This window comes from Nestor notabilis, unplaced genomic scaffold, assembly GCF_000696875.1.
Source record: "Nestor notabilis isolate BGI_N333 unplaced genomic scaffold, ASM69687v1 scaffold23755, whole genome shotgun sequence".
Lineage (NCBI taxonomy): Eukaryota > Metazoa > Chordata > Aves > Psittaciformes > Psittacidae > Nestor > Nestor notabilis.
The window spans coordinates 4,000-31,951 of NW_009930933.1; the positions used below are offsets into that span (position 1 = coordinate 4,000).

Below are 27,952 nucleotides of genomic sequence, written 5' to 3' on the forward strand. Positions count from 1 at the left end.
AATTGTTGCCTTAGTTTAGGACATTATGGCTATAACCCTTTCTGTGCTTGGTGGGCAGTTAAAAGCAATACTTTGTATCTGCCAAGTGAATCAATAAGCAATTTCTATAGAACCTTATGGTATGCGTCTCTCGCATCAGCTACCATGAAGATTTTAGGAAATACCAGAATGTATTTCTTAGCAGTATCAATCATCCACTACCTAATGTCATTTTAACATAAGATCTAGAAGGAAAAAAAAAAAAATAAAAATACTGTTTCTTTTGAGAATTACTGCCTGGAATATACTTAAGATTTACGGAAGTAGGCATGGTAAGACAGGTTCCTACTGAGAAGGAAGCAACTCAGCGCCTCTTGCTCCCACAAATAGTCTGTGAAATGCATTTATTAAAAATTTATTTAAAAAATTTATTAAAAAGGAGTCTTAAATGCTTTGACTATTCTCTGTAATTCTAATTCTGGCCACAGAGTTAGATGATGACTTATCAAATTGACACTCAAACTTACGTGATGTGAATTTTTAATTGATCAGGTTGTAGAAAGGGGAATATTAAGGGTTTGATTTATATCTGCTTACCAAGCCAATACTGTAGAACAGGATGTTTTACTGAATTTAGGATCTGGTAATACATAAAGACTCTCTTGCACATAATTATTTTAATTTTTGGAGTACCAGATCAAACTGCAAATATTCTTGTAGCTTTTTGAAGCTCTTCTGAGAACATGATCAGTACAATTGTTAGATATGTGGCGCTAAACTGACGTTTGCTAAGAAGAGCTGAGGGTCCTGCTCTTACATGGGATGTTTGTAATTTTAAAGCATTTAAGCCTCCCTAATCATAAGGGATGGTGCTGTAAAGACTTTGATAATTAGTTTGATTAAAAGAAAATGATGATAGATTCACACTGATTAGAGAATCTCAGCAATTTCAGCACCAAGAACAGGAATGTTTGTCTTAATCAGTTCATCAGGGATTTCCTAAATTCCCTGAAACCCAGTTTGAAAGCATGACTCCAGGCACAGTTTTGAATAACAAATCTGATCTTGTAAATAGACTTACTCAGTTTCAGTACTTACAGGGCCGCTATCCTTTGGATATCCAGGCTCTTCGTGATCCTTAATATACTTAAATGAGTCATTAAATTATTAAGACTGTAATTCAAATTATTAGCAATTTATATAGAAAACTGAAGAAAACTGATGTAATTAATTCATTATTTTACTGTGCTTTGCAGGTCCTAAAATGGTAGAATTTCACGGTCAGCAGTTTCAGATCAACTCAAAGGATGGCAAACCACTTTTTACAGTGGATGAAAATGAGGTTGTAATTGGCACAGATAAACTTCGAGTCACAGGTTTGTAACAGTTTGAGAAATACCCAAATAGTAGCCACAAGAAAAACACAATAAAAATGGCATTTTTAAATACATCATTGTGTGTGAATGCATGTTTTGGTTTTACCTCATTAGCAGATAGAAACCTGAAGATATTCTGAACTTTTTCAATAAGTAAACAGTGAGAACTTTTAAAAGTAAAATAATATTTATCACAGTAAAATAATAAATATGTTGGTTTAGTGATTGTTGAAATTTTTTTCTGAATTATTTAGTATTTCCAGTGCACACTGAGGCTGAAAAAATTCTAGATAATACAGAATGAGTTGTACTGAGTTTTATTTGTAAAAGCATTTTTAGACTCTCTCTGATATTTTTATGTGATTTTATCTTTCAAAGTGAAAGCCACTATATTTCTGCTTTGTGTGTAGACATATGTCACAAGATGTTATTTATAATATATTTAAAATGTCATTTCTCAAAGACAAGTTTGTCTTGGGCTATTTCTGCAAATTGCCAAAGTACTCATTTAATAAATAAGATGTCACAGTTATCACAGGAAAAGCTATTTCCTTTTATATGACCTGATAAAGTCAACCTTCATTTTCCAGGTAAATGGTTGCATTAAAATAGATATATCGAGTTGTGATTTCTCCTTAAGCCATCAAAGGAAATACCAGAAATATACTGTAATTTGTTTTCAATTGCATTTTTAATATTTTTAACCTGATTGCAACATCATGTTTAACTTTTGCTAATTACTGGTCCTCTGAAATCTTGAGGTCTTAATTTGAATTGATATATTCATATTATTTCACTGTGCAAAACTACAAATGTAGTAACTATACAATTAGTGTTTCAAAGCCAAAGTTAAGTTATAATAAATGTGTTAATAAATTTTGTTTACGCCTGAGGGTCTTATCTTAAATTTTTTATTATTTAACCTAATTGAAATTACAACTTTGTTTAACCAGGAAACCATATCAAATAATTATTGTTTGCCCAAGGGATGCTAAACTTTAATAGAAAAGCATGTTTAACACAGATATGAAAAACTGCATAATTGTTAACTGATTTGGAAAAGTCTATCTCTGCTCAAAGTAAGCAAAAATAATTCATACATGAGCTTAAATTGTTATGCTAAAACATATATTCTGACTTGTGCAATATTAGTCGTTACACTGCGAGGGTAATTGTTTACTTTAGCAGATACTGTAGAAAGACATGTTGCCTGTTTCTTTTTTACACTGTAGTAAAATTCAAAAGCAAATCCATTAAAATCAGTAAGGTTATTTCAGTGTAAAATTAATAGGAGTGAGAGGAGATTCATGCCTACTTTGCTTCAAATTAATTTATTAAAACTGTGATTTAAATGATACTATTAGCATGAAGGATGAATTAGTAATACTTTGCACACTGAGATAATTTTTTAAACAATTTAGATAACAAGATAAATGTAAAATAAATTTTAAAAAGCTTGTACCATAAGAAACAGAATACCTCAGGCTTAAAATACACAAAGAACATTTTGCGATATTTTATCTACGATATTTGATTTTAGTTCACGTTATTTATGTGAATTATGAAAAGCTCAATAGCAATTTTTAGGAAAACCTGAAATGCTTCAACTAAAATATAATGTACCAGAGAGCAAATGTCATAATTTAGGATCTTTCAGGGAAAATGAAAAAGTCTAAGAATAAGTTAGTACAATCCAATACCTCAGGAATTGTCATTTTCCACCAATTTGATATGTTTGACCTCATGCTATTTCAGTTAGATGTTTTCTGGCCCATATGGTAGAATGAAACAGCAGCAGACTCTCTCTGTTCTCCTAAGAAGGGCAAAATCAAGGTCAGCAAAGCATCTCAGATACCTCACAGGGTCACAGGCAGGTCTTGATGCTCGAGTTCAGACAACTGAATTGAACCTGAAGTCAGCACAGTCAATGTAGCCTACAGCATGAGGAAGACACATAGATCTGGCATGGGGAGAGCTATTCTGCTGACCAAATGCAGTTGTCTACTTCAGGATGAACTTGATGGCTCACTCATATCCCTTGAATATAGTGGCTGAGTTCAGATGCTAAAGTGTGAGAATCCAGCAGTATTTGAAACACCTTAGCATGTATGAGACGTCACATGGTATTGTTTTCTCTACAAGAGACACTTCATTTGATCATGACAGCTGGAGGCCAGGCAGGATGAACAAGGGTATTTTAAATGACGGTAGGTATATATGATTAGGTAACTGAATTTTGCCTCTAGATCATCTGCAAGACCTATATCATAGACATCATAGACACTTAAATTTATGAAAGTGAAGCTCAGCTTAACCCTTCATGACAATTAATGCTACCTGGAGATGTACTTCAGTTACATCCTTTTCAATATTCAGTAATGACCTGCATCTTTTGCAGACATGTATTACTCTGGTACGGAGGTATTGAACATCAGCATTTTGTTCTGGTAGGGTTTTATACATTCAGCTGGCATTGGTGACAGTAAACCCCACCTAGTACCAGTGTATTAGCTAGCAAATAAATTATTGCTTTATACCTAATAGTATTATCATGGCAGTAGGAGTGAGGTCACAGGACTGGCTGGAAACAGAATCTTCTTGTACAATGGCTAGAGTCCATGGCTGTAGGACTCTGCTTTTTCACTCCCTTGCCTGCCGTACAAACTTGCCAACTAGAAGGCTGTCCATAGAAGGGAGAAAATAGGCTCAAGCAGATAAAATTCTCTGCAAGAGAATTCATTCAGCATATATAAAATGGTCTCAACTACTGCACAAAAAGCTTTTTAACAATTACAAATTAGAATTTGTATATCATGACTGTTGTATTTGGTAATATTTTGATGGTGAGAAGGTAAGAAATTAATAGAATGTATTTGCTTAGCCTCCACTTTTCTTGAAGAAAAGGTGGCAGGGCAGAGGGGATTGGTATTTTTATGGAGAAGCATATTGTATTGCCCTTTCTCCAGTTTACTACTTGTCCTGCTTGCTTGTCTTTCATAATGTCTTAAAGATTTGCTGAGTAAGCGATTTTCTAGTGCTCTGTTCTATGGAAAGATTTTCAGATTTAGTAGCTAATGCTGAAGTGCAATGTGAAGATGCATGTCTGATTTAAACACTTCTGCTCAGAAGGTAAGGTAAGTAGGAGACAAAACGAGAGTATGAATACACGTTCTGTTAGACTTCGAAGAGGCAGATAGTGTGTGCTTGATAGGGTGTGTTGGGGGTGTTAATGAACCTTGCTTCATTAAGAAAATTAATATTTTGAGCTTGTGTATTTTAGGATTAAACTCGTAAGTAATAGTCTATAAAACAGTAAATATAGTAGCATTCATATCATATTTGATGTTATTTCTTTACAGTTTAAAAGATAGAGTAGGTAATGAAGATAAGAAGACAACTTAGGGCCATTTGAAAAAAAAAAAAAAATTGCCCTGAGATTATTTCTGGGGTTTTAGTGTCATACTTACTTTTCTCACAGGAAGGTGAGGTTTTACTCTTTCTTAGAGGTGAAAGCTAAAAATATGCAGATAAGCCTTTTCATTCAGTCTTATTCTACCACCACCACCCCTGTCACTAGTGCATTAATGTTGCTATTTCCCATTGGCTTTCTTCCATTATGAATATTTAGGTCTGTAATACTTTCAAAGATTTTGTGGAATTTTAATTCTCTCTATTAACTTTAATGGAAGTTATGCTTTAAAAACCTTACTTACTTACTTTGTTGTCCCAAGTAGTTTAAAATTTCTGTCTTCAACTTTCTAGATTTCATTTTAAAATTTACACATGAATTTTTACATTACCTGTGTATTGTGTTGTTCCAACCAATACTGTAATAGTAGGACTGTAGCTATATTTTAATTGGTTTATTAACTGTTAATATATTGTTTCTTATCTTTATTTCTAATATCAAAGTGGCCATATAAATCACCGTTTCTATTTTGTTTCCATTTGAACTTTTACAGTATAGTTTGGGTTTTGTTTTTTTTTTTTTTTTACAGGACCTGAAGGAGCACTTTTTGAACATTCTGTAGAAACACCACTTGTGAAAGCAGAAGCCTTTAAACAGCTTAGGTAAGAATTTATACATAAAAACATAAATCTAATAAGTAAATATTGTTTGCCATAAATATTCACATATTTTCTGACCATGGCATTTGCAACATCATTTACAAAACTGTAATTTAAAACAAATTATTGCTTTGAATGAAAATTATACATTGCTCTGCAATTTTGAAATATATTATGAATCCTTTATTGTTGATGAATATTTAAAGCCACTTAATGTACCATTGAAGTTTTTCTGAAAACTTCTATTTTTCAGTTTTGAAAACCTGAAGTATGACTTTTTCTATTATGTTGCAATAGAAGTTGCTTGTCTGCAGCAGGTCATTGGCCTATAATTAGTCAAGATTTTTAGAAACTACTGTCAGTCTGAGGTAACAGACTAGTAAGAACACTCTGGAAATGTGCAAAACTGTATGACTGAAGAGCTGTTTGGGGTGAGAAAATCATTATAAAATACTTTGTATGTTTCAGAGATCCTTACTTCAGGATAGCATTTCTTTCTGCATAATTCTATGTAATTTTGAGTATCCCAAATTAGCTTGTTATAAATTGGTTATGATGAGGTAATAAACTCGAATTACGTTCTGTTCATGAACATGTTATGTTTCTTTTTATAAGCCAGTTCAAAGAAAGATTTGAAATGAAAGAGGATTTCTTTAACAACTATACTTCTGTACTTTCATACCTTGGCAGTTTGCTACTTTCTGTCATAATTTCTCTTCTGATAGGGATAACTACTAGAGGGTAATGGAAGATGATTAAAGCTTTCAAAAACACTGTCTGTATCTTGGTGTCTGAATTTTCAAACTGAGAATGGCAAATGAGAGGGAGACCATTAAGATACTTCTTTTAATTTTCTCCTTGATATTTAAGATACACTTACAGTAAGATATCTGACGTGTGCATTCAAAGACCAAATGAGATCAAGACATTAGTTTTTACATGTTGATGTCCACTTCAGAAGTGTGTTTCTTCTACTGTGCTAGAATTTGGATGTGACAGACTTTGATCAATATGTAGGACTCTGCATTTTAGTGACCATTGTCTGAATTTGTAGGGATTGGATTCATTATGCTGTAAATTTGTCATTTCCTGTCATTATCTCAATTTTTATAAGGTAGGATGTTGAATTTTGTAATTACAAAGACAAGAATCTCTGCAAATTTTCATTGGATACATATCAACTATTTTCTGTGGTTATTACTTCACTTCGAATGCATCATCAATTAATTTTTTAATAGGCTTAAAGCTAATAGTTTTATCGTACATTCATTATGCTGTAGTCAATTTTAAGTTCTTATCTGCACTTTATTCAAAAACAATTACACTGTTTCAGACTGTATGCAACTATTATTATTATAAATTTTTCCTCTGGTTTTGAAATAGGATATAATTTGAAGGAAATTCAAATTCATTGAGATTAATTCAAATCACTTGTAAAGTTCTCCTTCATGGATGAGTGGCTTTTCTCTCTAGTGATTTTTCATGTCAATTGTAAACATGTGTTTTGATATAAAACATTGCTATATGTTAGCAGAGCTCAAGTGTAATGAGTAAAATCCCATTCAGTTCTGTCTTCAAATAACTTAAAATAATGGGAAGTACAGATTCTTCCAGAATTTACAGAAGTTTCCTAATAATTATAACATCAAAGAAACACCTATATGGCCACATCAACACTGACACTTGCAACTGACCTTAGTATTTGACATAAATCCTAAGAGCTGCTAAACACCTGTGCTAGAGAGCAAGTTAGCTTAACCCTAAGAAAAATGCTGAATATAGGACATGAAGCTGTGCAATGTATACACCACTTACTCATGTCCTGGCAGGCCCTTACCCAGAGCAGTTCAAAATGCCTTGTTCCTTTAATTTTATTTATTTTTTTACTTTTCTCTGTCATAATCTGTGTCAAGTCTGAAAGCAGAGATGGCAGTGATTTCATGGAAGGCTTCTTGGGAGCATGAAAAAGCAAATGCATTTGTCTGCAGTGCAGATGCTAAGTTAAGATGTAGGCAGAAAAGAACAATTTATAAATCTCATGCTGGAAAAAGTTTACTTTCAAGAGTAATCTTAGATGTCATTGTAAACAACATTCATGCATTCTGTTGTACAAGAGCTCAAACAAGTTTACCAATGAATGGTTATTTTTTAATGCTTTATAAAGATTCTGTTTCATTCCACACTGTTAAATACAGGAATCTACCTACTGAAAATCACTTCAGTATGAAAATTTAAAATGCCATTTTAAGTATTACTTTTCTATTTCAAACTTGAATATGCTTCTTTTCCACATTAAGGTAGTGAGTACCAAGTTATAGGTAATATAACCTATTTGCTCACCTCAAGCCATATCTTCACACTTCCACTGTCGATTAATCTTCTGCTATTTTTCCTTCAGTGGTTGTGCTGTACCATATGAATATGATATGCTAAATGAATGTGATATGAAGTGCCATGGTATGCAGCATTAACTATAGGGAATACTGCTTCAAGAAAACTCATCCACTTCAAATGTAGTTGCATGTTTCAAGGAGCTGATTGGAAAGCTGTTGATGCTCATAACTTTTCAGCTAATGTCAGATGAACGGAGGCTGCATTCACTCTCTGTCATTCAGATTTAGGGCAGGACTGGAAACAAAGCTGACATAAATGGCCTTCTGAATTACACATTCTGCTGGCTTTCCTGTCCAAATGCTGAACTTCAAGATAGACTGCTTTTCTGGGAACAAAGAGATAAGTGTGTTAGAACATATCTTTTTATAGCTAAGTAATGGAGACAGAGCAATGCAATTATACTGCGGTCAGTAACTGTCTTTTCATTCCGTAATTTGAAGGAAACATTTAGAGTCCTTTTCAGTCTAATAGATTGAATTCATGACTCACCCATAAAGAGATGTGCTTGCACTTACTTCCAACTAGTAGAAAGAATTACAACAACAAAACTGAAATTTCAAAAATGAACTTTCCTAGGTTTAAAATAACACTGCCTACTTTTTAATTCCTTTCCTGGATTTCTTATGTCTAAATAAGATACCTAGTTTCCATTTACAAAATTTAAGACTGTAGGACCTAGCAGAGACCTATAAACAGGGTCTTGCACATCATAAGTGTCGACAAACTTTCCAATGGCATGCTTACAGTCGACAGGAAGATTTGGATATATCCAAAAAATATCCTATGCAGAAAAACAGCACTGAGGAGGTACCTCATTAGAATTAGCTAGTTGTCATTAGTAAGAACAGAAATATATCTGGACTCCTACTTCTCCCAGCAATTCAGTTGCCTCAAATAGTCGAGTGTCTACACATCTTCCAGGTGCAGAGTTAGGCCATCAGTCAGCACCCCCAGGTCCTTTTTCCACCAAGCAGCTTTCTAGCCACTCTTCCCCAAGCCTGTAGCGCTGCATGGAGTTGTTGTCACTCTAATGCAGGATCTGGCAAGTTTTCTTGTTGAACCTCAACAAGCACCTATTTACTGGGTCATATCTCCTCTCCTATGGCTGAACCTGATCTTCTGTATGGTTGTGGGACCACAGAAGAGCAAGCAATAGGAAGCACAAGTTATTGTTTAAGGCATTCATCCAAGAGTAGGAGGAGACCAGGAGTTTTCAGTTACAAAAGTAATCCTGGAAGAAGAACCAGATGAATGCCCTGACCACTAGGTTATCTCCTCTTTATTTGGAGACAAATAAAGAGGATTATTTGGTTGTACAAACGCTTGCATTCAACACAGGCATTGCCACAATGCAGCTCTTTGCTCTTGCCAAACAGTTTTGTAGTCTGGAAAAGGGAGGTCACAGATACAGGTTTTATTCCCCTCAGGATAATGAGGGAATTGAACTGATGCTTCATAATTCAATATCGATATGATTGTATTATATGTGATATAGCATTATTATAATATTGATTATTATTGATCAGGTCTCCAGGGGCTTCTGTAGAATTTAGCTCCCACCTCAAACTGGATTGCAGCAATGTTTTAATGGAAAATGGGTACCTTGCTTTCCAAATAAAGTAATTTAAACAGAATTAATGAAACTCATATTCAGACACATATCTTGTAACTCAAAATGTAGGTGGTAAATCTGTAGTAGTAACTAATGGAACTAGATGATGTGGACAGAGACATTTATAGAAATTTCCTAAAAGCCAGCTTCTCCCTGGGTTCTGTGTTAGATACTGGAAGTAGCCTCTCCTGGTATTATTAAGAGTTTAATACCAGCACACATGCCCTTTTATATCCCCAGTTATCAAATAACAATCTTGATACGAAAACTAGTGTCTCAGTTTAGGCATTTTTCCAGTCTGATGCTAACATAGTTTTCTGATAATATATAGCACTTTAGAATACTATTTAGCATATTATTTTATTCTTTCTATATTTTATATCCTTGAAAGTTTTGTCATTTTGATACTGTTCACTTCTTGTGATCTACATGGCTAAGGCAAAACAATGAATGAGCAAAATTCTTTAAATCTCAAAACAATGTTTCTGAGCCGAGCATTCTCATTTCCCAAACTTTTTGAAATGAGCTTACAAAAGTGACGTCTTTCCATTTATTAAGTAACTGCATACTATGCATAATGAATATAATGCTCATGAATGAGTACTAGCTTTGTTCTCATATTTCCACATATGGATGTCTGACAGCCAGAAACTGTTTCTTCTGAGCACAAATCCTGTGGGAAATCACACTTAGTACAGTCAGTTTGTGGCATTTTGCCAATTCTTCAACTGAGGGTTTACATCCAAGTTCAGAAGTGACCCACATCTTTCCACCCTTCTTGGATTTGCATAGCACTATAACAGGAATGATGTCACTCTTCCAGAGAATCAACTTTTGTCAGAGTATGATTATAAATATATATATATAAAATGTTATGCAAATGTGGGTATATTCTGAAAATACTTCAGTAATTCCCAGACAAAGAGATGTTTTTTAAGCAAACATATAATATTGACATTCGCTGAAACTTTAAATGTATAATTTTAGAAACATTGCTTCATATTTTAATAAAACGCCTATGTCCAGTGCTTAAAAGCATAAAAATATATATTTTCTGGCTTGTGAATTACATGTTACAGAATATTGATAATTTGAGGGCATAATTATGTGTCTTCTAAGTATTTGGTTAAGGTAAATTACTGTACTGATGGGTTGCTGGTAGACCTTCCTATCTGTATATTCAGAATAAATGTGTCCCCTTTAATTTTTACTTCTGTTATGTGGCATCAAATAACTCCATTTTCTTATGGCTTCTACTTTACCGTGATTCTTTATGAAGGCTTACTTTTATGCTTTCCATTTCGCACTGGTAGTATGATTTCCTTTGCATTTGAAGTATTTTCTAGGGTTAAACTGTGTAATAAGACAGAGAGAAAAGCTGGAAACTGAAGTTGTGGGTGTATATGGTCACATGAGTAGTAATTATGAAGGAAATCCAGTAAGAGATGTGTAGAAGCAACCAGGGTAAAAACATTTGCTAAATCATTGCTTAATCATAGTTGTAATACTAATGCTTACATGCTAATTGCTTAAAAATACCATCTGACTAATTGGAGTACAGTGATTTTTATTTGTACTCATTATGTAAATCAAAAGCCCAGTCAGTCAGAGGAGAATGAATTATATAATGGAGAAGTAAGTCGACAGTTATGATTCAGTATTTGTAAAGCATCTCTGCTTCCTGACTGGTGAGATATTTCTACTGCAATGTGATTTTATGAGCCCTGGCATTAATTTCCTAGATATAAATTTGCATTCATATTCTTTATTGCATTCAGGTTAACTAAGAATACAATCAAATATTTCTTTTGGAAGCTTAAAAATTTCTTTCCATTCATCTGATGGACTCAAATCTGTAAAAAGCCATAATGATCAGATGATACAGGATATCATATCTATTACATTTTCAGAAGCATTTCTGACTCAGCTATCTCAAAATGCCCTATTAGCAAAGGCTTGGGTACTGCTTCACTTATGGCCTTCTTTTAAGCAGTGAGTTTAATTGAAAACATTAATCCTAAAGTGAAAAGCATTTTCCAAGCACAATATGCTTTCTCTATCTTGCATTACTGGCTATTTATGTGCACCTATATTTTTGCAAAATCTTGTTCAGTGCAATTTAGTTTACAAACCATAGTGCTTCACCTGCAGGGCATATATATCATTTTACTTATGGACCATATGACCATAGGAAATAGACTTACCTCTACAGATTAGATCATCCTTCCTTCTGTAACTCTGAATCTGAAGTCTGTCCTGCTCTTGCAGATGTTTCCCTCCTGAGGCAGGAGGAACATTGGGTGACCAGTGGTAATAGGACTCAGATCTCCTAGTGAGCCTGCTTCCACATGGATGTGTTGGCAGTCAGAGCTGCTGTCCTGAATTCCTACAATACTTTTCCTGTTTCAAAGGACTCCTGGCCTCTGAAACCAGTGGGTGATAGATAGATACCTCAGGAGAGGAAATCCATGCACTGATGTTAGTGGCCTTTTTGCCAGGTAAGATCTCCTTGAGGACACATGCCAGGTTTCTGCCCACTGTCATAATGGACTTTCAGTTTAAGACAGTCAGGTAGTGGCTGATGCTCTTTCTAAAGCCTCAGGTTTTCAGAGATGTCACTTAACACATTAAGATAAGTAAGAGTCATTTCTGCTGCTTATATGTGACAGTCTTGTGTGGGGCAGTCATATGTCTGCAGTGCAGAGACCAAAGTTTTACTGATTTTCTGCACCAACGCTGTTAAACTGGATGCCTGACAATGTCAGTCTGCTTGGTGAGATTGCCAAGGGAATTTGTCATCAGTGATTACAGCATACCCCACCAGAGCGCAAGCTACCACGAAAACTTCATTAATGACTGTCAAAGTTACAGACACCTTGCAGATGACCACCTGTAGCAATATTTGTAAGTCTATAATTGTGCTGTCACTGGTCTAAGACTTAACATTGAGCTGGGTAGAGCATCCCTTGCGTTATCTTTCACCTCATACCTCTCTGCTCGTCTATCAGACAGGAAACAAGAGTCACCTAGCATGAGGATGTACATATGGCAAATACTAGAAGAAAGGGAAGCATTTGCTGATAACAGTAATTCTTCCAAGATACATTATACATATGCACTGTCACTGTTCTCACTCTTCCCCCTCCACCTGTGTGTGCAGTTGTGATACTTCAGTTGTGAGGAATCTGATGAGAGTATGGCACATTCAGACACTGTACTAACGAATCACAAGAGGGGAAGCCAAGCCCTCTTCACTAGAGTGTTCCTTTTAATGCAGAACAAGTGGAAACTATGAGCAACATGTAGTGAACAATGCCAGTTACTTGAAATTTTTTTATGCTTCTGTATATTAACGAGAAGATTGGTTGAGATATATGAATGTCAAATTTAAACAAGGAAGATAATTTTGTGAAAATACACATAATTAAAATACTAACCTGATTTTTTACAACAGTGATACAAATAGTGTTATTATATGAGAGTAAGATTTTATAATACGAGAAGTTATTTAATACCATTAAAGGCATTTCAAAAAGATAGCGATGCTTGGAACATCTGTGATGTGCCAGATTCAATCACATTCAGTGGGGCCTTGGCCATTTTTAATTACCTGGAGAGTCAGCACATCATATAATCATAAAATTGAGGTCATGACAGAGACCTGTTTTGAATTAGCTCTGCTTACCACTCTTTATCACAACTGTCAGTCTTAAGAGAAGCTTCTATTTTAATCATACCTCAGTTCTGATCTTCAGTCTTCCTTCCTTCAGGAACTCTGCATTGAGTGACAGTGGACAAACAGGCAAAAACACCTCAATATTTAAGATGGATGGAGAACTAGTAAACACATCATCTTATCTTCTGTGTTTTTTAACAGGTTATAGGCGTTTTTAAATTACTTTTATAGTCCTCTCAAAGTACCGTTAAAACTGGGCACTGGTTTCTTCTCTTTCTAAGAGAACATGTAAGTGCAGTTGTCTTAATACTATGAATATTTCTTCTATATTGCTTACATAAAATAAGTTGTGTTAACCAAAACCTTGGGAACTGGAAACATCTGTTACTCAAATCTGGCTTTGTAATTGTGCTTGTGCACAGAGATCACCCGTAAGCCATAAGCAGTGCTAGTGCCTGCGTGCTTATGCTGAACTATTCCCTTGAATCCAGAATCTAACTGAGTTTTACTGGAATCATCTATTCCCACTCAGATTTAGAACATAAATACAAAGCAAATTTAGAACACAGGCTATCTCAAGAAATAAAAAGAAATTATGAGAATTTTTTTTAATTTAAAGGAAAATACGCTGAAGAACATACCAGCCAACATCTTCAAGAGCAGCAAATACTCCCAACATTTAAGAATGCCACCCAAAAGGAATGGAGTGCCTCAGGGATCTGCCCTTTAACCTTTATCATTTTTAACATAAAACAAAGTAAGCTAAAAAAAAAAAACAAAAAAAACCCCAAAATTACCACTTCTTTAAAAATCAACCACACTTCGTATACATGTGGAGTAAGTTAAAATCCCCTCATCTGTATCTGCCTAACACTTTGGCTGATCCTAAATGATTTCTTCACTGTTCATGCATGTGATTTAGCTGATAATTCAGCACACACTTCTGATTACCATTTTGCTCTTATATATTCAGGCTGTCCAGAACTAGAGGATCATCTCGGATGCTCATCCAGATTTAGAATTCCCCTCTCTTCAAGCAGAAACACTCATTCATTCATTCATTACTTCATTCATTCATTCATTGAAGGGATCCTCCCACAAGCCGCGCACACAGATGCCTTTTCAAAGAGACTGATACATGTGAAGCATGGACACAGGGGTTTACAACTGCTCAGGCAGATAGTTCACCTGGAATTGATTCAACTCATTTAGACACCTAGAGCGTAGCTATCTACCTCAGATCTCATCACCTCTTGGTGGAAGGCAACAAGCACCATTGGGGTGTATTACATTTTTATCCTAACAAAGACATTGAAACTATCTGAGGATAATTATGCCCTAGCAGTGCCTATTTCTCTCTGTTCATTTTGAAAGGTGAACAGGGGATCACTTATATTCCTTGCTATAAGCAACTACATTTTTTTAGAGGAATCATGCACTTACTGGCCATGCCATGTTTCGTTTCTCTAAAGAAATGAAAATTCATGATAACAAATAAGGCCATGCACTGTTCTGGGAAATCAAATCCCAGAGTAAAACTTTTCCACTTGTAACCCTATATTCCATAAATTAATCTAAAATGTTAATATTAGTTTATGTAACCTTGTAACTAGGATTAGCAAATGCTGCCAATTAATGGCTCTTGTTTGATATCAGGCATAAGGTAATGAGTCCTTCGAAGCTAATAATTTGCTTGAAGGCCCTGGCCATGCTAGAACTTCATCTTTTCAGGAAAGTCATGACACCATTGTATTTACCTAAAAGAAGTGCATTTTCTTTCTAAGTTGGAAAAAAACATAGTTATCTTATACTCACTAAGGACTTGGAGAATTTCAAAATATAGTCTTAATGTTTTAATTGCTGTCAATTTTCTGAACCTCTTCTTTCTTCAAAACCTTCTGCATATCTTCTACATATCTTCTGCATCAAATTCAGATTTTTTTTATACTAATCTTATTAATTCTGCATCTGCCTCCCATGCTTGTATTTACATTTATATTTGTTATCTTCTACAGTTGTTCCATTGACTCCAGAAATTCTTGTTCTGAGGGTTTTTCTGATTTTCTGTACTGCTCTGAACCATTCATCTCCAATGTCTTTTTGTAATTTACTTCTTTCTTAAAGCTTGCAAATCTGCAACTTTGTATGCAGAAAACAGCACACTCTCTCATGTCTTCAAATCTTGGGTCATCAGATTGCCCACAGCCTGAAGCACAAGAAAGGATTAAAATCTTATCTTGTTTATACTTTTCTTTATGGAGTTCTTAACAAAGAGTTCGTTAGAGGAACACAATCTAGTTTGTTTTCTTGGGTTCTTCAGCTCTGATATTGCAGTACTTAAAATTTAGGAACCCTGATTCATCAGTAGAGCAAGTAACAGACTTGACTCCATATCCAAGCTGTTAAGAGTTATAAGATTTTAATAAGTTCATGGATAAAATAATTTAAATATAGGATTAAACATGGATAAATTTATCTGTGGACAAATGAATATATCCATAGCACCTGACTATTATTTTATTTCTATCCAATGATTGTCTAATGTAAAACTCACAGAGTCTAAGAATCCATTACTGCAGTGGCTCAAGATTTTGTAAGGCCATCTTTCAGCTTTAGAAAATTCATTCCCAAGAGGTTAGTTGTGCTTAGTTGAGCCTAGTGAGTATTCGTGATCTATCTTCTTGTTTTCTTCATTCCACCACTAAGTGGCTCTTCATTAAATATTGACTCCATTGGTAGCAGTGAGATTTTATCATTTCACTGTAGTTCCACTTCTTTCAGCCAAGCACCATAAGCCCAGCTGTGTCATGTATGACAGCTGCTTCCTGAGAGTCGGCAGAAAAGGAAATAGGAAAGTGGTTCATTGGTCCTTTTTTTTTTTCCCCTCCAGAGTTGAGAATTCAACCCTGAAGTGGTTGAGTAATGAAGTGCTCTTACCCCTTAGGAACACAGACGTCTGGAGGGGAATCTAATAAACGTTATGCCCTCTCGAAAATCTAGCTATAAAGCTAACAGCAACTTTTAAAAGAGATTTCCTTGATCATACAGAATCCATTACATATTTGAGAGTTTATTTTATAAGCTCAGTCACCCTACATTATTAGCATTTTACACTGTGTTGATACTTGACAATCTTATTTTCTATAAGGCATTATTTTTTCAAGGAAAGAATCCTGCAGCAGTATTATACATGCCATACAAAGTTCTGTACTACTATTAGCAGCCCTCTTCTAACAACTGCTAGTGCTTCATACATCAGGACTGACAGTATTTGTGTGTATGTAAATGTCAAGAACGTTATTGTCCCAAGGAAGAAGGCTGCCAGGAAAAGCAGGACCTACTACATCCTTGTGTAATTATTAGAATAGCTCTGCCATTACTTAAGTATTTGGTATGTTTCATGCATTACAATGTGCATTTGTCTATTTTTCAGAGGTCAGAGATGTTACAAACTACCAGCAAAGCCCAGCACTTTTTGAGACTTTCCTGTGTGATTGAAGACAAAATGATAGACCTTCCAAAATGACATTTTCATTAATCCATTTAAGCAATAAGCAGAAGAGAGTCAAGAAACAAGTGACTTTTAAAAGCAAATTACAACAAATTGCTCCATTATTTTATAGTCTCTAAATTGCAACATAGTGCTATTGAAGATGTTTTAAAAAGCTTCAGAATTACTAGAAAAATGAGGTACTTTATGTGCAGCTGCTTCATTCAGCCAAGTAATTTTTCTTGAATGCAGTTCCTATGTACACTTGCCTCTAAACAGACATTCTCACAGTATGTTTCTGTGAATTCAATTGTACCCTATTTATTTTCTCCTGATATTATCAGACAACTTTTCTGTATTTTCATGAGGTGCTGGTGATCATCTTCTTTTATTACTAGCACAAAAACTTTATCGTGGAGAGATAGTAGCCTTGGCATACTTAAGTTGAAAGTGCGGTTCTTGTATCTTGTGCTGCTATAAGTTTTCCTGTAAAATTGTCTGTAACAAAGTAGCCAGATACACTTCAAAGAAACGGCAGAAAAAGTTCTCTTTTAATTTTAAATAATTATTTATTTTTGATGCATTATGAACATAGTAGTTTGCATAGTACGTTTTACTGTGACATGAACAATAGACTAACTTGGGATTCAGTAGAAGGGCCCCGACAGTGAGATTGAGTGCACCCTCAGCAAGTTTGCTGATGACACCAGGCTGTGTGGCTCAGTTGATACGCTGAAGGGAAGGGATGCCATCCAGAGGGACCTGGACACGCTTGTGAGGTGGGCTGATGCCAACCTCATGAAGTTTAACCAAGACAAGTGCAAAGTCCTACATCTGGGTTGGGGCACAACCCCAGGCACAGATACAGGCTGGGCAAAGAAGAGATTCAAAGCAGCCCTGTGCAGAAGGACTTGGGGGCGGTGGTTCATGAGAAACTCGACATAAGCTGACTTCATCTGCACTTGCAGCCCAGAAACCAACCATATCCTGGGCTGTATCCAAAGAAGCGTGACCAGCAGGTCAAAGGAGGTGATCCTGCCCCTCTACTCTGCTCTTGTGAGACCTCACTTGGAGTATTGTGTCCAGTTCTGGTGTCCTCAGCATAAAAAGGACATGGAGCTGTTGGAGCAAGTCCAGAGGAGGGCCACAGGAATGATAAGAGGGCTGGAGCACCTCCCGTATGAAGACAGGCTGAGAAAGTTGGGACTATTCAGCCTGGAGAAGACTGCATGGAGACCTCATAGCAGCCTTCAAGTATCTGAAGGGGGCCTATAAGGGTGCTGGGGAGGGACTCTTCGTTAGGGACTCTAGTGGTAGGACAAGGGCTAATGGCTTCAAACTTCAACAGGGGAAGTTTAGATTAGATATAAGGAAGAAGTTCTTTACAGTGAGGGTGGTGAGGCACTGGAATGGGTTGCCCAAGGAAGTTGTGAATGCTCCAACCCTGGCAGTGTTCAAGGCCAGGTTGGACAGAGCCTTGGGCGACATAGTTTAGTGTGTGGTGTCCCTGCTTATGAGGGGGGTTGGAACTAGGTGTTCCTAAGGTCCTTTCCAACCCAGACTGTTCTATGATTCTGTGACCTGTAGATAAAACAGTATCTACACAGAAGATACTACAGTATCTGTAGGTAAAACAGAGTATGCATCCTTATGCAGGCAACTCCCAGGAGCAATAACCCTTTGAAAATGGTTTCTTTAACTAGGCTGCAATAATTGGGGTGATGTAGTATAACCATTGACCAACTAATGGACTTGACAGGGGAAAATGGATGCTGTTTTTCAGTCAATTTTTTTCATTATAGTTCATTTAGTTTCACTCAGTAAAGCTCAGACTTAGGGTATCAAAGAGAGTGGAAGGAATACAGAAGACAGCATCATCCTAAGAAGCAATTATTGCACCTTTAAAGGAAGAAATTTACTATGTGTGATGCAAAATGGTGCATTTGTGAAAGAAAAATCAGTCAGCATTTGAAAGACTTACAGTAGTTATGTCAAATCAGAATTTTGTGCCAAGGCTTAACTAACTGCTATGTTTCCATTACTGTGCAAAAACTGATCAGGGAAGAAGATTTAATGAGTTATTAGTATTTTGTGGTTTTTGACATTCAGTAAGAGCTATTAGAGTTTACTGTTGGATAATAATAATCCCATGTCCTTAAGATATACGTGGTTGTTGGAACATGCTGTGAAACTCATCTTTCCTGTTTGTAAGAAGATGTAATTTAGGAGCCATTCCAAAGAAAGCAATTTTACAAAACAAAAGAGAAATGAGGCATATACCAAGACTGAGAGCTCAGTCCTGTTGTTTTGTCCTTCTTTGCCTTTGGACCTGCTGGCAAACAACCAAAAGCCACAAGGCAGAACACCAAGATCCATAGCTTTGGGTAATCATGTTCTTCTTGCCACATCCTGATCACCCTCCCCACTTGTCTGACCTCAAAACAACAAGCTGCTGGGAGATAAGTGACTATGGGTTGGAATTGGCAGCTGGCATTAGTGTGTACCTGCTGCTAACTATCTGCCTCTAGAACTCCAGCTTAGTTTTGCTCAGCTCATGTCAACAGGAATCCAGCTTCCTCATAAAGAGAGAAAATGGTTTAAAATTCTGTATATTGGACCATAAGTAAATGCTGAGAATCTTTTTCCTGTGTAACTAATGCATGCTTTGTCTATGGTTTGCTTCCTTACAATGTGTAGCTGCACTGCCAGTGAATTAGACTGCTTTCAAACTAATCAAAAAGCCAATATACTCCTATTGCCTTTTAAAGGTTAACATGCATTCAAAAAGCAGGGCTGAAAGCAGACACCTACAGAGAACCAAGGCCAATTAAGCCCACAGAATCCTTTTAGGTTGCTTTTTTGACTTTTGACTAACATCAGTTCCTTGACAGGTTAAAGATTCTCCTTTTCCCTCTTTTTTACTTGCGTTGGTGGGGTTTTTTTAACTTCATTTCCTACCTTTTCTATTCTTCCTCTGCTCCACAAGCTCCAGTCACTGCCTAATTTGATTTCTGTTCCCCTTTCACCTGTTCAAAGTCAGACTTGAACTCAAGGGCAGGTGTTCATGGCAAGACTTTTCTGCACACCAGGGACATTATGAGGGTTTCTTCCTTAACAGTGTGAAAATATGTCTTGGTTATCTGCCAGCAGCATCTCATGCTCTATGCCCCATTTTCACAGCCTGTCCCCTAAGCAGCCTAAGTGCTTCTGCATCTTTATAGACTTTGGTAAGACCTGTAGCCATTGCTCTCCTAACTCTTCTTGTTTCTCTCAAGAAGAGAAACCTGAACATTTGTAAGTCTGTCGGACCTGAAGAGATGTACTCCAGAGTCTTGAAGGAATTGGCTGATGTAGTTGCCAAGCCACTCCATGATAGTTGAAAAGTCATGGCAGTTAGGTGAAGTCACTGTTGACTGGAAAAAGGGAAACATTTCACCTATTATTAAAAAAGGTAGAAAGGAGGACCCTGGGAACTACCAAGCTGTCAGCCTCTGTGACTGGGGAGATCATGGAACAGGTTGTCCTGTTCCTGTGTTAAGGCACTTGTAGGACAGGGAGGTGATTCAAGGCAGCCAGTAGGGCTACAACAGTGGCAAGTCCTGCCTGACCAAGGAGTTGCATTTTCTACCTATCTGTCTGTCTGTCTGTCTGTCTATCTATCTATCTATCTATCTATCTCCTCTCTTTTTACTTCATCAATCTTTTCTCTAATACTGTTTTCCATGCCCCTATTAATGCCTAAGAACAAGTGTGAAGTAGCATCTTCAGTCCTACAAAGACTGACAGAAAGTGGTGTGGGGTCTTTCACTGTCTTTTGCCCCCTCATATGACTGACTTCTTAAATCAAACCTTTATACATATATATATTTATTTGGCACTTCTGCATGGATCCTTTTATTTTAATTGTACTAAAGCACATGGGAGGAAGACTGAGTATATTAGAGAAGTAGAAGTGATGGATTAGTATATTTTATGAACTCTCATAAAAATCAGTGCTGAAAAGATCTGTGAAAGACTTTTAATGAAAAGGCATTATGAACTAGCCAGCATTTAGGTTCTGCCTGGACCCACCTTGTGTTCTTTGAGTATTTAAAAGAGCTTCGCAAAAGAAAAAATACCCACCATATAGGTGACACCAGATCAATATCTTATTACTGGTCTAAGCTAACATACTGCTGTGAAATAATCTGATATAATGAAAAAGTCCAGTATATTTGATATTTTATTTTTGCTTCTGTACAGGGGCCCTGTTTTTTTTAATTAAGGCTGAGTCAGGGCTAAAATACATAGGTATTTCTCCTTTACTGATACAAGAACGTACTTAACTCTAATAATTAAGTCCCTATACACTGCTAAATTCTTTACCATACCTTTAATACTTTAGTGACAGGTTCACATTTCATATAGTCTTCTCTGCATGGTAAAATTGATTACACTATTTTAACCAAAAAGCAAGGGAAAAAAGTCAGCTGTATGCATGTATGGGCACACCAGTTGTTGAGTGCATCACAGTTCTAGAAGCGGTGTCCATCTGCCAGTCCAGTCCACTTACGGCAACCCTGGTCTTCCACTGGTAGATGCTGGGAGGAAGACATACATGTGAGGAATTTTCATCTCAAATCAGACCAAGGAATTGAATTCAGGAGGCACGCTGACTCCTAAGATGGAAAGTACAAAAACTGGCCAGAAGGAACACGAACAAACTGGTTCCTCTGTCCTGCTCTAAGAGTCAAGTAACCCCACATTGTGGTAGGAAACTTGGGCTCCATAAAGCTGTGGTACTCCTTCTGCAGCACTAAACCCCAGCTTTCTAATGCATTGTGGTACTTACAAGATCAGCAAGATACCCTTCCGTCTCCTGCCAGAACAGGATGAAAGAAGAGATCAATATGCCTGCAGCATGCACAGACACTATTGGCTGCTGCTTTATCACAACCACAGCAGGCTGTCACTCCCCTCACAGCCTCCCTAAACACCCAGATGAGCAATTTCTGGTGATCTGCTATCTCCACAAGTTAGCAACATGATTATAGGAAAAGATGGGAAACTACAAGACTTTAAGTTGTTGGGGTGGTTTCAGATGCAGAGCCTGGATGCTGTCCAGGTTTTCTCAGAAGGCTTTCACACAGTCCTTCATTAATTACTCTGCACACCTCAGCACTAGATTTCCTCAGCAGCCAGCCAAGACAGTATAGTCAACTTCTGGAACTATCTTACCAAAAACAAGAGAACAGTGGTAAAAATACTACCTTCCTTGTAACCCGTTGCTTTAGTTGCAGTGGACTACTGGAGGACCAATATCCAGAAGATGACAGAGCTATGAATATCATCAAGGACCATCTACTCCCCCACCCTTCCCTGCCTTTCATTAGCTGACACTGTGCAGTTTCCGTGTGCTTTGCCAATAAAACTCTGGGTGGATGCAGGGATTGAGTGAAGGAGACTAAGGCAAAATACCTATCCTGCAAGTAGGCCTAGGTGTGGTTTACGCTGCTTCACGTTCCATGGGTATGTCTATGTGAGTGTCTTAATTCAAATTAGGAACATGCTTTTGAGGGAAATCCCCCAATTGCCTTCTGAGCTCCCCACATCTTAGTTCTCACTGGGGAACTGTTTGGGGTACATGAGCAGGGTGACATTTGGAGTAAATGAACCTGAAAGCTATGCTCCCTGGGGAAACACTTAATGTGCTCCAAATTTTCTGGGCATGAAGTCTTCAGGGTCAGGCATCAGCTAGTACAGAGTACTCCTCTAGACAGATAGAATGGGGGTGTCAGGTCCTTGGCATCAGATGTTGTGCCATTCCAGTCAATTCCTCTTGCACCACACCACTTGCTAATTGACCCCTGGCAGTTACCACAGTACGTAGAAGCTTCTCAAAAGTACAGAATCCATCTTCCCAAATGAGATACAGGCTGTGACACGTCTCATTTAGGACAGCACATTACATAGATTAATTCTGCTAGATGATAAAGATCCTCACTCCATTTTGTTAAATGTAATTTATATGCCTCTAATTAAAAAAAAAAAGACTGATAACAATATATTCCTTCATCATTCTACTGCCCAAATTCAAAGAAACACTGTAAAATGACAAAAACCTCTAAGACAATCATAGAATAGGTTGCCCAAGGAAGTTGTGAATGCTCCAGCCCTGGAGGAGTTTAAGGCCAGGCTGGACTGAGCCTTGGGCAACATAGTTTGGTGTGTGGTGTCCCTGCTCATGGCAGGGGGGTTGGAACTAGATGATCTTAAGGTCCTTTCCAACCCTAACTATTCTATGATTCTATGAATCAGTTTCTATCCTCTCAGTCTCCAAGCACCCTCTAGCATTTGCAAGCAAACCGAATTCTTTTGCCAGGACTTTCGAGGGATGCACATTAACGTTTTGCTCAGCCCAGCCTACTCTCTTTCTCCTTTTATTACTTAGGGAATAGATTTTGAAACATTCTTATCAGCCATTATGTGCACACAGTGGTGTATCTTCTGGCTGATTGACACAAATCATTCACAGCACAGAGCAGCTTCCTCCCGTCATCTGTTTAAACTAGATCCACTGGTCACTGATTTAAAAAAAAAAAAAAAAAAAGCCCATTTTGCTTTATAAATGTCTATTTAAAACACCACCAGTGTTAATAATTACAGTGCTCTATTCATATCTTTCCAAGACACCCTGAGCTCATACAAGATTCTCCTTCACTCAGTTCTTCCGCTAGGGTAGTTCTGTGGTCTCTAGACCCTTAAGCATACAGGAGAAGTACAAACCTGCCCACCAGTGACCTAATGGAAGTACCTCAGTGCCAGGACCACTGAAGAATTTTAGGCAACTTTAAGGTCAGTATCTAAGGGGCTGAGGAAGTCACATGTCTTCAGGACCTACTGGGAACTGAGAAGGGACATTCAAAGTCAAGGTTCAACTCAATCACCTCATTTCTACACTAGGTGCCTGTTTCCCTTTTAGTACATCTGCGCTTGAGACACTGAAGCTTTGAATGCATTATGAAGAAACACATCATTAGTGTTACTGAACGTTGCCTTTGCTAAAATCTCACACATTGTACTTCCAGAAGGCTTTAAAATCACTGCTTAAGTTTCACTGTAGTTTCCATCTCCAGGAAGCTCCAATGACCTACTCAATTAGGTAAATCTGCCCTTAGAAAATCTAGAAATAGGACATGTATAAACAGCAGAAATTTAGGATTGTGATTAATATAGCAAATGTAATTTTTCCATGTAATTTAAATTGTATGTAAGTCATATCATAAATCTGTAAATGCTTCTGAAGTCTGTAGGCTTCTTGCCAGCATTAATTTTGGTAGAAAGTAGGAAATATTTCTCCGGTATTTGATTGCTTTTCAAACTCCAGGTCTGATATGTTCTTCAAAAATCTGTCCCAGTCTGCCTTCTTGTAATATTTATTGGAGCTTAAAAATAAAAATTTATGCCTACGTATAAATTACTTACATAGGTGGAATACTTTACAAAAACCCATGAGCTATTTCAATGTTTATAGCTTTTTGCTAAAACAAACTCAACAACAGTCAACTACCTTGACACAAACTCATGAAAATATATTAAATTCTAAATATTGAAAATACAGGCTTTGATTATTCATTATACGAGGCATACAAATGTACATCAAAAAATATTCCCGTGAAGCAGACCTCCTGTGTAAATCATTGAAGGAAAAACTGATTTCCAATTTCATAAAAGTGTAAATCTAAAGCAAAAAGTCATGGAAGAGTTGTTAAATCACAAACACTGCTTGGTAAATATTACTAACACTATATCAGATGTCTGATGCAGAACAGACTCATATTTGTGCCCTTGTACTCAGCATGATCATTACTGAAGTTTGTGCCATCTCTGACTCATGGGATAAGGCATCAAACTATTTTATCACTATGGTCCCAATAGGGATCCATGATGCAGTTATCCATTGCTAGGAATTTAAGTTATCAGTCTAAAGTTTAAACTGATCGAAAGTGATTAACCCGGGAGATGCTGGGGAGAGGCAGATCATAGAAACATGGACTTTGGGTTAGAAGGGACTTTTGAAGATCAAAGACAGAATCTTCTGCTGCTTCTGGCCAGCAGTGATAAGCCAATATTGCCTGCGTTATTTTCAGATTTGGGCATAAAAAAGGAAGTTTCAGTGACTGTGCTTGACTGTGGTCAGATATCATGGGTTTAGGTTTTAAGACAGCAGCTGGATTTAGCTTCTTTAGAATTCTAAGATAAAACTGAAGTTTTTCACGAGCACAACTGACTTGAATTCTAGTTTTAATGAAATAACTGCTAAAAAGGGAAGAACTGAAGCAGTCTGAGCGAATGAAACCCATCAGACAGTCACATCACGATTGTGTGATTGATTGGAGTCAATGTTTACACTTAGTATCTGATGCGCACCTAGTAAAGGACCTGCTGGGGCACAGTCCTCCACTCCTCCAGCTTGGCAGCTGTTGAGCACGCATGGACCCAACACAGCATCTGCTGGGAGTGCATGTGCATACATGTGCATGCACACATACGTGACCACCCCTGCATTTCTGGAAGACAGGGTGGGTGAGCACATGCAGACCTGGGAGCAGGGACACATGTCTGAGTTCTGCATTGTGATGAAGCCTGCATCACTTTCTATGTGTCCAGGGAACGTACAGAATAGAGAAGGTAACATGGATATAAAGTAAACTGAGACTACTGGTTAATTTTCTCTAGGCTTAATATTCACCTGTTTAATATTGGTTGATAGTATAAAATTCAAGCTGTTGTCATCAGGAACAAAACTCGGTAGGTATCAGCTCTGATCTTGCACCATTCCCCATGTTTCCTGAGGAAGCAGTTCTAGGTGATGGTCAAAAGAATATAATCACTAGCTTGTTGCTGAGCTTGGGCTTTTTCTTTCCATCTCTTGATTTTTAATTAGTACTTTTATCCCTGCTACTTGTTGTGGAAATGGTACAAAATTGTGAAGAACAAAGCCTTATCTCTTTCCAAAACAAAAATCATTAATCCTGCGCAGCTGACCTGATGAGGTGACTACTCAGCTCATGCAGTACCTTCCTGCCATCTTGTGGCATTGTAGGGTTTGCAGCTTTCTGTCTTGCATAATTTTTATGTCAAAGGAAGTTACTGGGTCTTAAGTTCCAGATGCTATCTAGTTAAACAACACACAGAGTGTGATAGCAGTGTCAAAACTCTTGCTGATTACAAAACTTCCAGACTGCACTAATTGTATTAATTTCAATATCTTGTTACGTCAAAAATGAAAATAAATTCAAACTGAAGAATATAAAATGGGTTTCAGTTTTAAAGAATAAATTACTGTTATACTGAAATAATCTGAAGTTATCTCTGAAATAATACCTTATGTTTGTATCATGAATTCATCTATATTTTTCATTCGGGATACTTTGGTGTTTTCAAATAGTTTCCTCCTTTTGCAAGTCTGCCTGAAGGAAAAAGAAGCTGCATCTTTCATGTGACTTCAGGCGAGATTCTCCAAGTGCTTGTTCAAAGTTTACTTACTTTTCAAAAATAAAGGAACATATGAGAATGTGCTATTGTCAGATTTCCTGCTCCTGCTTTCAGGCTGGAATCACCAACTCGATCTTTGAGTATGGATGCACCACGAGGAATTAATATCAAAGCGCAAGCTGGGAATATCGAAGCTCTTTCCCAAATGGATATCAAACTGCACAGCAGTGATGGTGTGGTGAGTACAAGCCCTTCTGTTTTTATAACTATGGTTGATCGTGCTGTCTGAATGTAACTAACTTCAAGACTTTTATTTATGGGTTAAATTAAATAATACCATCAATTGACATAATGTTGTGTTAGGTTAGAGAAATGCTTTCTAGTAAACCTGCAATAGCACCCATCTCCCCACTAGCACAGTCATTCCCAGGCACCCAATCAGGGTCCTTGTCCTAGAGCAGACACTCAGCCCCAGAGCTGCTAAATTAAGGAGGTATCAAGATCTGCCCCGTCAGCAACAGCAGGCCTCATGCAGCAGACCATTTAGCGCCTTTGTGAGAGTGTACATTGCCAGCTCTTCCACAGAAGAACTCTGGACCAACCTATATGTCCATCCCTAACCAGCTGGCACAGCTGCAAAGCTTAAGCACTCAGGCCCGGACAGACCTGGGTCCAACAGCAGCAGCAGCACCTACGCGCCCCTATTCAGTGTATGGGCAGGGGCTCTGTCTCGTGCCATACAATAGTTCGGGTTGGAAGGGACCTTTAAAGGTCATCTAGCTCCACCTACCCCGCCATGGGCAGGGACACCTTTCACTCAACCAAGTCGCTCAAAGCCCTGTCCAGCCTGGCCTTGAACACTGCCAGGGATGAGGCATCCACAATTTCTATGGGCAACCTGTGCCAGTGTCTCACCTCCCTCACAGCAAAGAATTTCTTCTAAATATCTAATCTAAATCTACCCTTCATCATTTTACAACTACTACCACTCATCCTATCACTTCCTGATAGAGTCTCACCCCATCTTTCCTGTAGGCCCCCTTTAGGCACTGGAAGCTGCTGTAAGATCTCCCTGGAGCTTTCACTTCTCCAGGCTGAACAAGCCCAGCTCTCTTAGCCTGTCTTCATAGCAGAGGTCTCTAGCCCTCAGAGAATCTTTGTGGCCCTCCTCTGGACCTGCTCAAGCAGGTCCATGTCTTTCTTATGTTTGGGGTCCCAGATCTGAACACAATACTCCAGTTAGGGTCTCAGCAAGAGTGGGCTAGAGGGGGAGAATTATATCCCTTGACCTACTGGCCACACTCGTTTTGATGCAGCCCAGGATGCTACTGTCTTTCTGGGCTGGAAGCACAAATTGCTGGGTCATGTCCAGCTTTTCATCCACGAGTACTCTCCAGGGCTGCTGTCAATCCACTCATCACCCTGCCCGTTTCCGTGTTTGGAACTGCCCCAACCCAGATGCAGGATCTTGCACTTGGCCTTGTTGAACTTCATGAGGTCTCTGCTAAGGAAGGATGGGCACCAGCTTATCCCTCTCCTGTGTTCTAGTGTTTTCTAAGAGCCTAAGTCTCAGAAAGCTTTGTATATAACAAGTCTGAGTAGAAGGCTATTCTTAAATCACTGCCTAGGCAGTCAGGTTGTTGTATGGCACACTATTGCATTATTATCTCTTCACAAGGTCATTTGTTCTGCTTTCTCCCATTTAGCTTTTGCTGGATGCTGAAACTGTGCGACTGCCCAAATTGCCTGAGGGTACAAGGGGTGGATCTGGTATTTCTCAGGGGCTCTACGAAATCTGTGTGTGTCCGGATGGAAAGCTCTATTTGTCAGTGGCCGGTGTGGGCTCCACTTGCCATGAATACAGCCGTGTCTGCCAGTGA

At 37.7% G+C, this 27,952-nt stretch overlaps 1 protein-coding gene across 1 annotated transcript; it reads left to right on the top strand.

The window, feature by feature from the left end:
- Positions 1-1,235: 1,235 nt before the first annotated feature.
- On the top strand, positions 1,236-27,952 carry LOC104399135 (gamma-sarcoglycan-like; the record flags this gene model as incomplete). The annotated part of the gene is made up of 4 exons (XM_010015656.1): positions 1,236-1,355; positions 5,354-5,426; positions 26,187-26,310; positions 27,779-27,952. Coding segments are annotated over 4 exons (491 nt in total), but the record flags the coding sequence as incomplete, so codon positions are not given.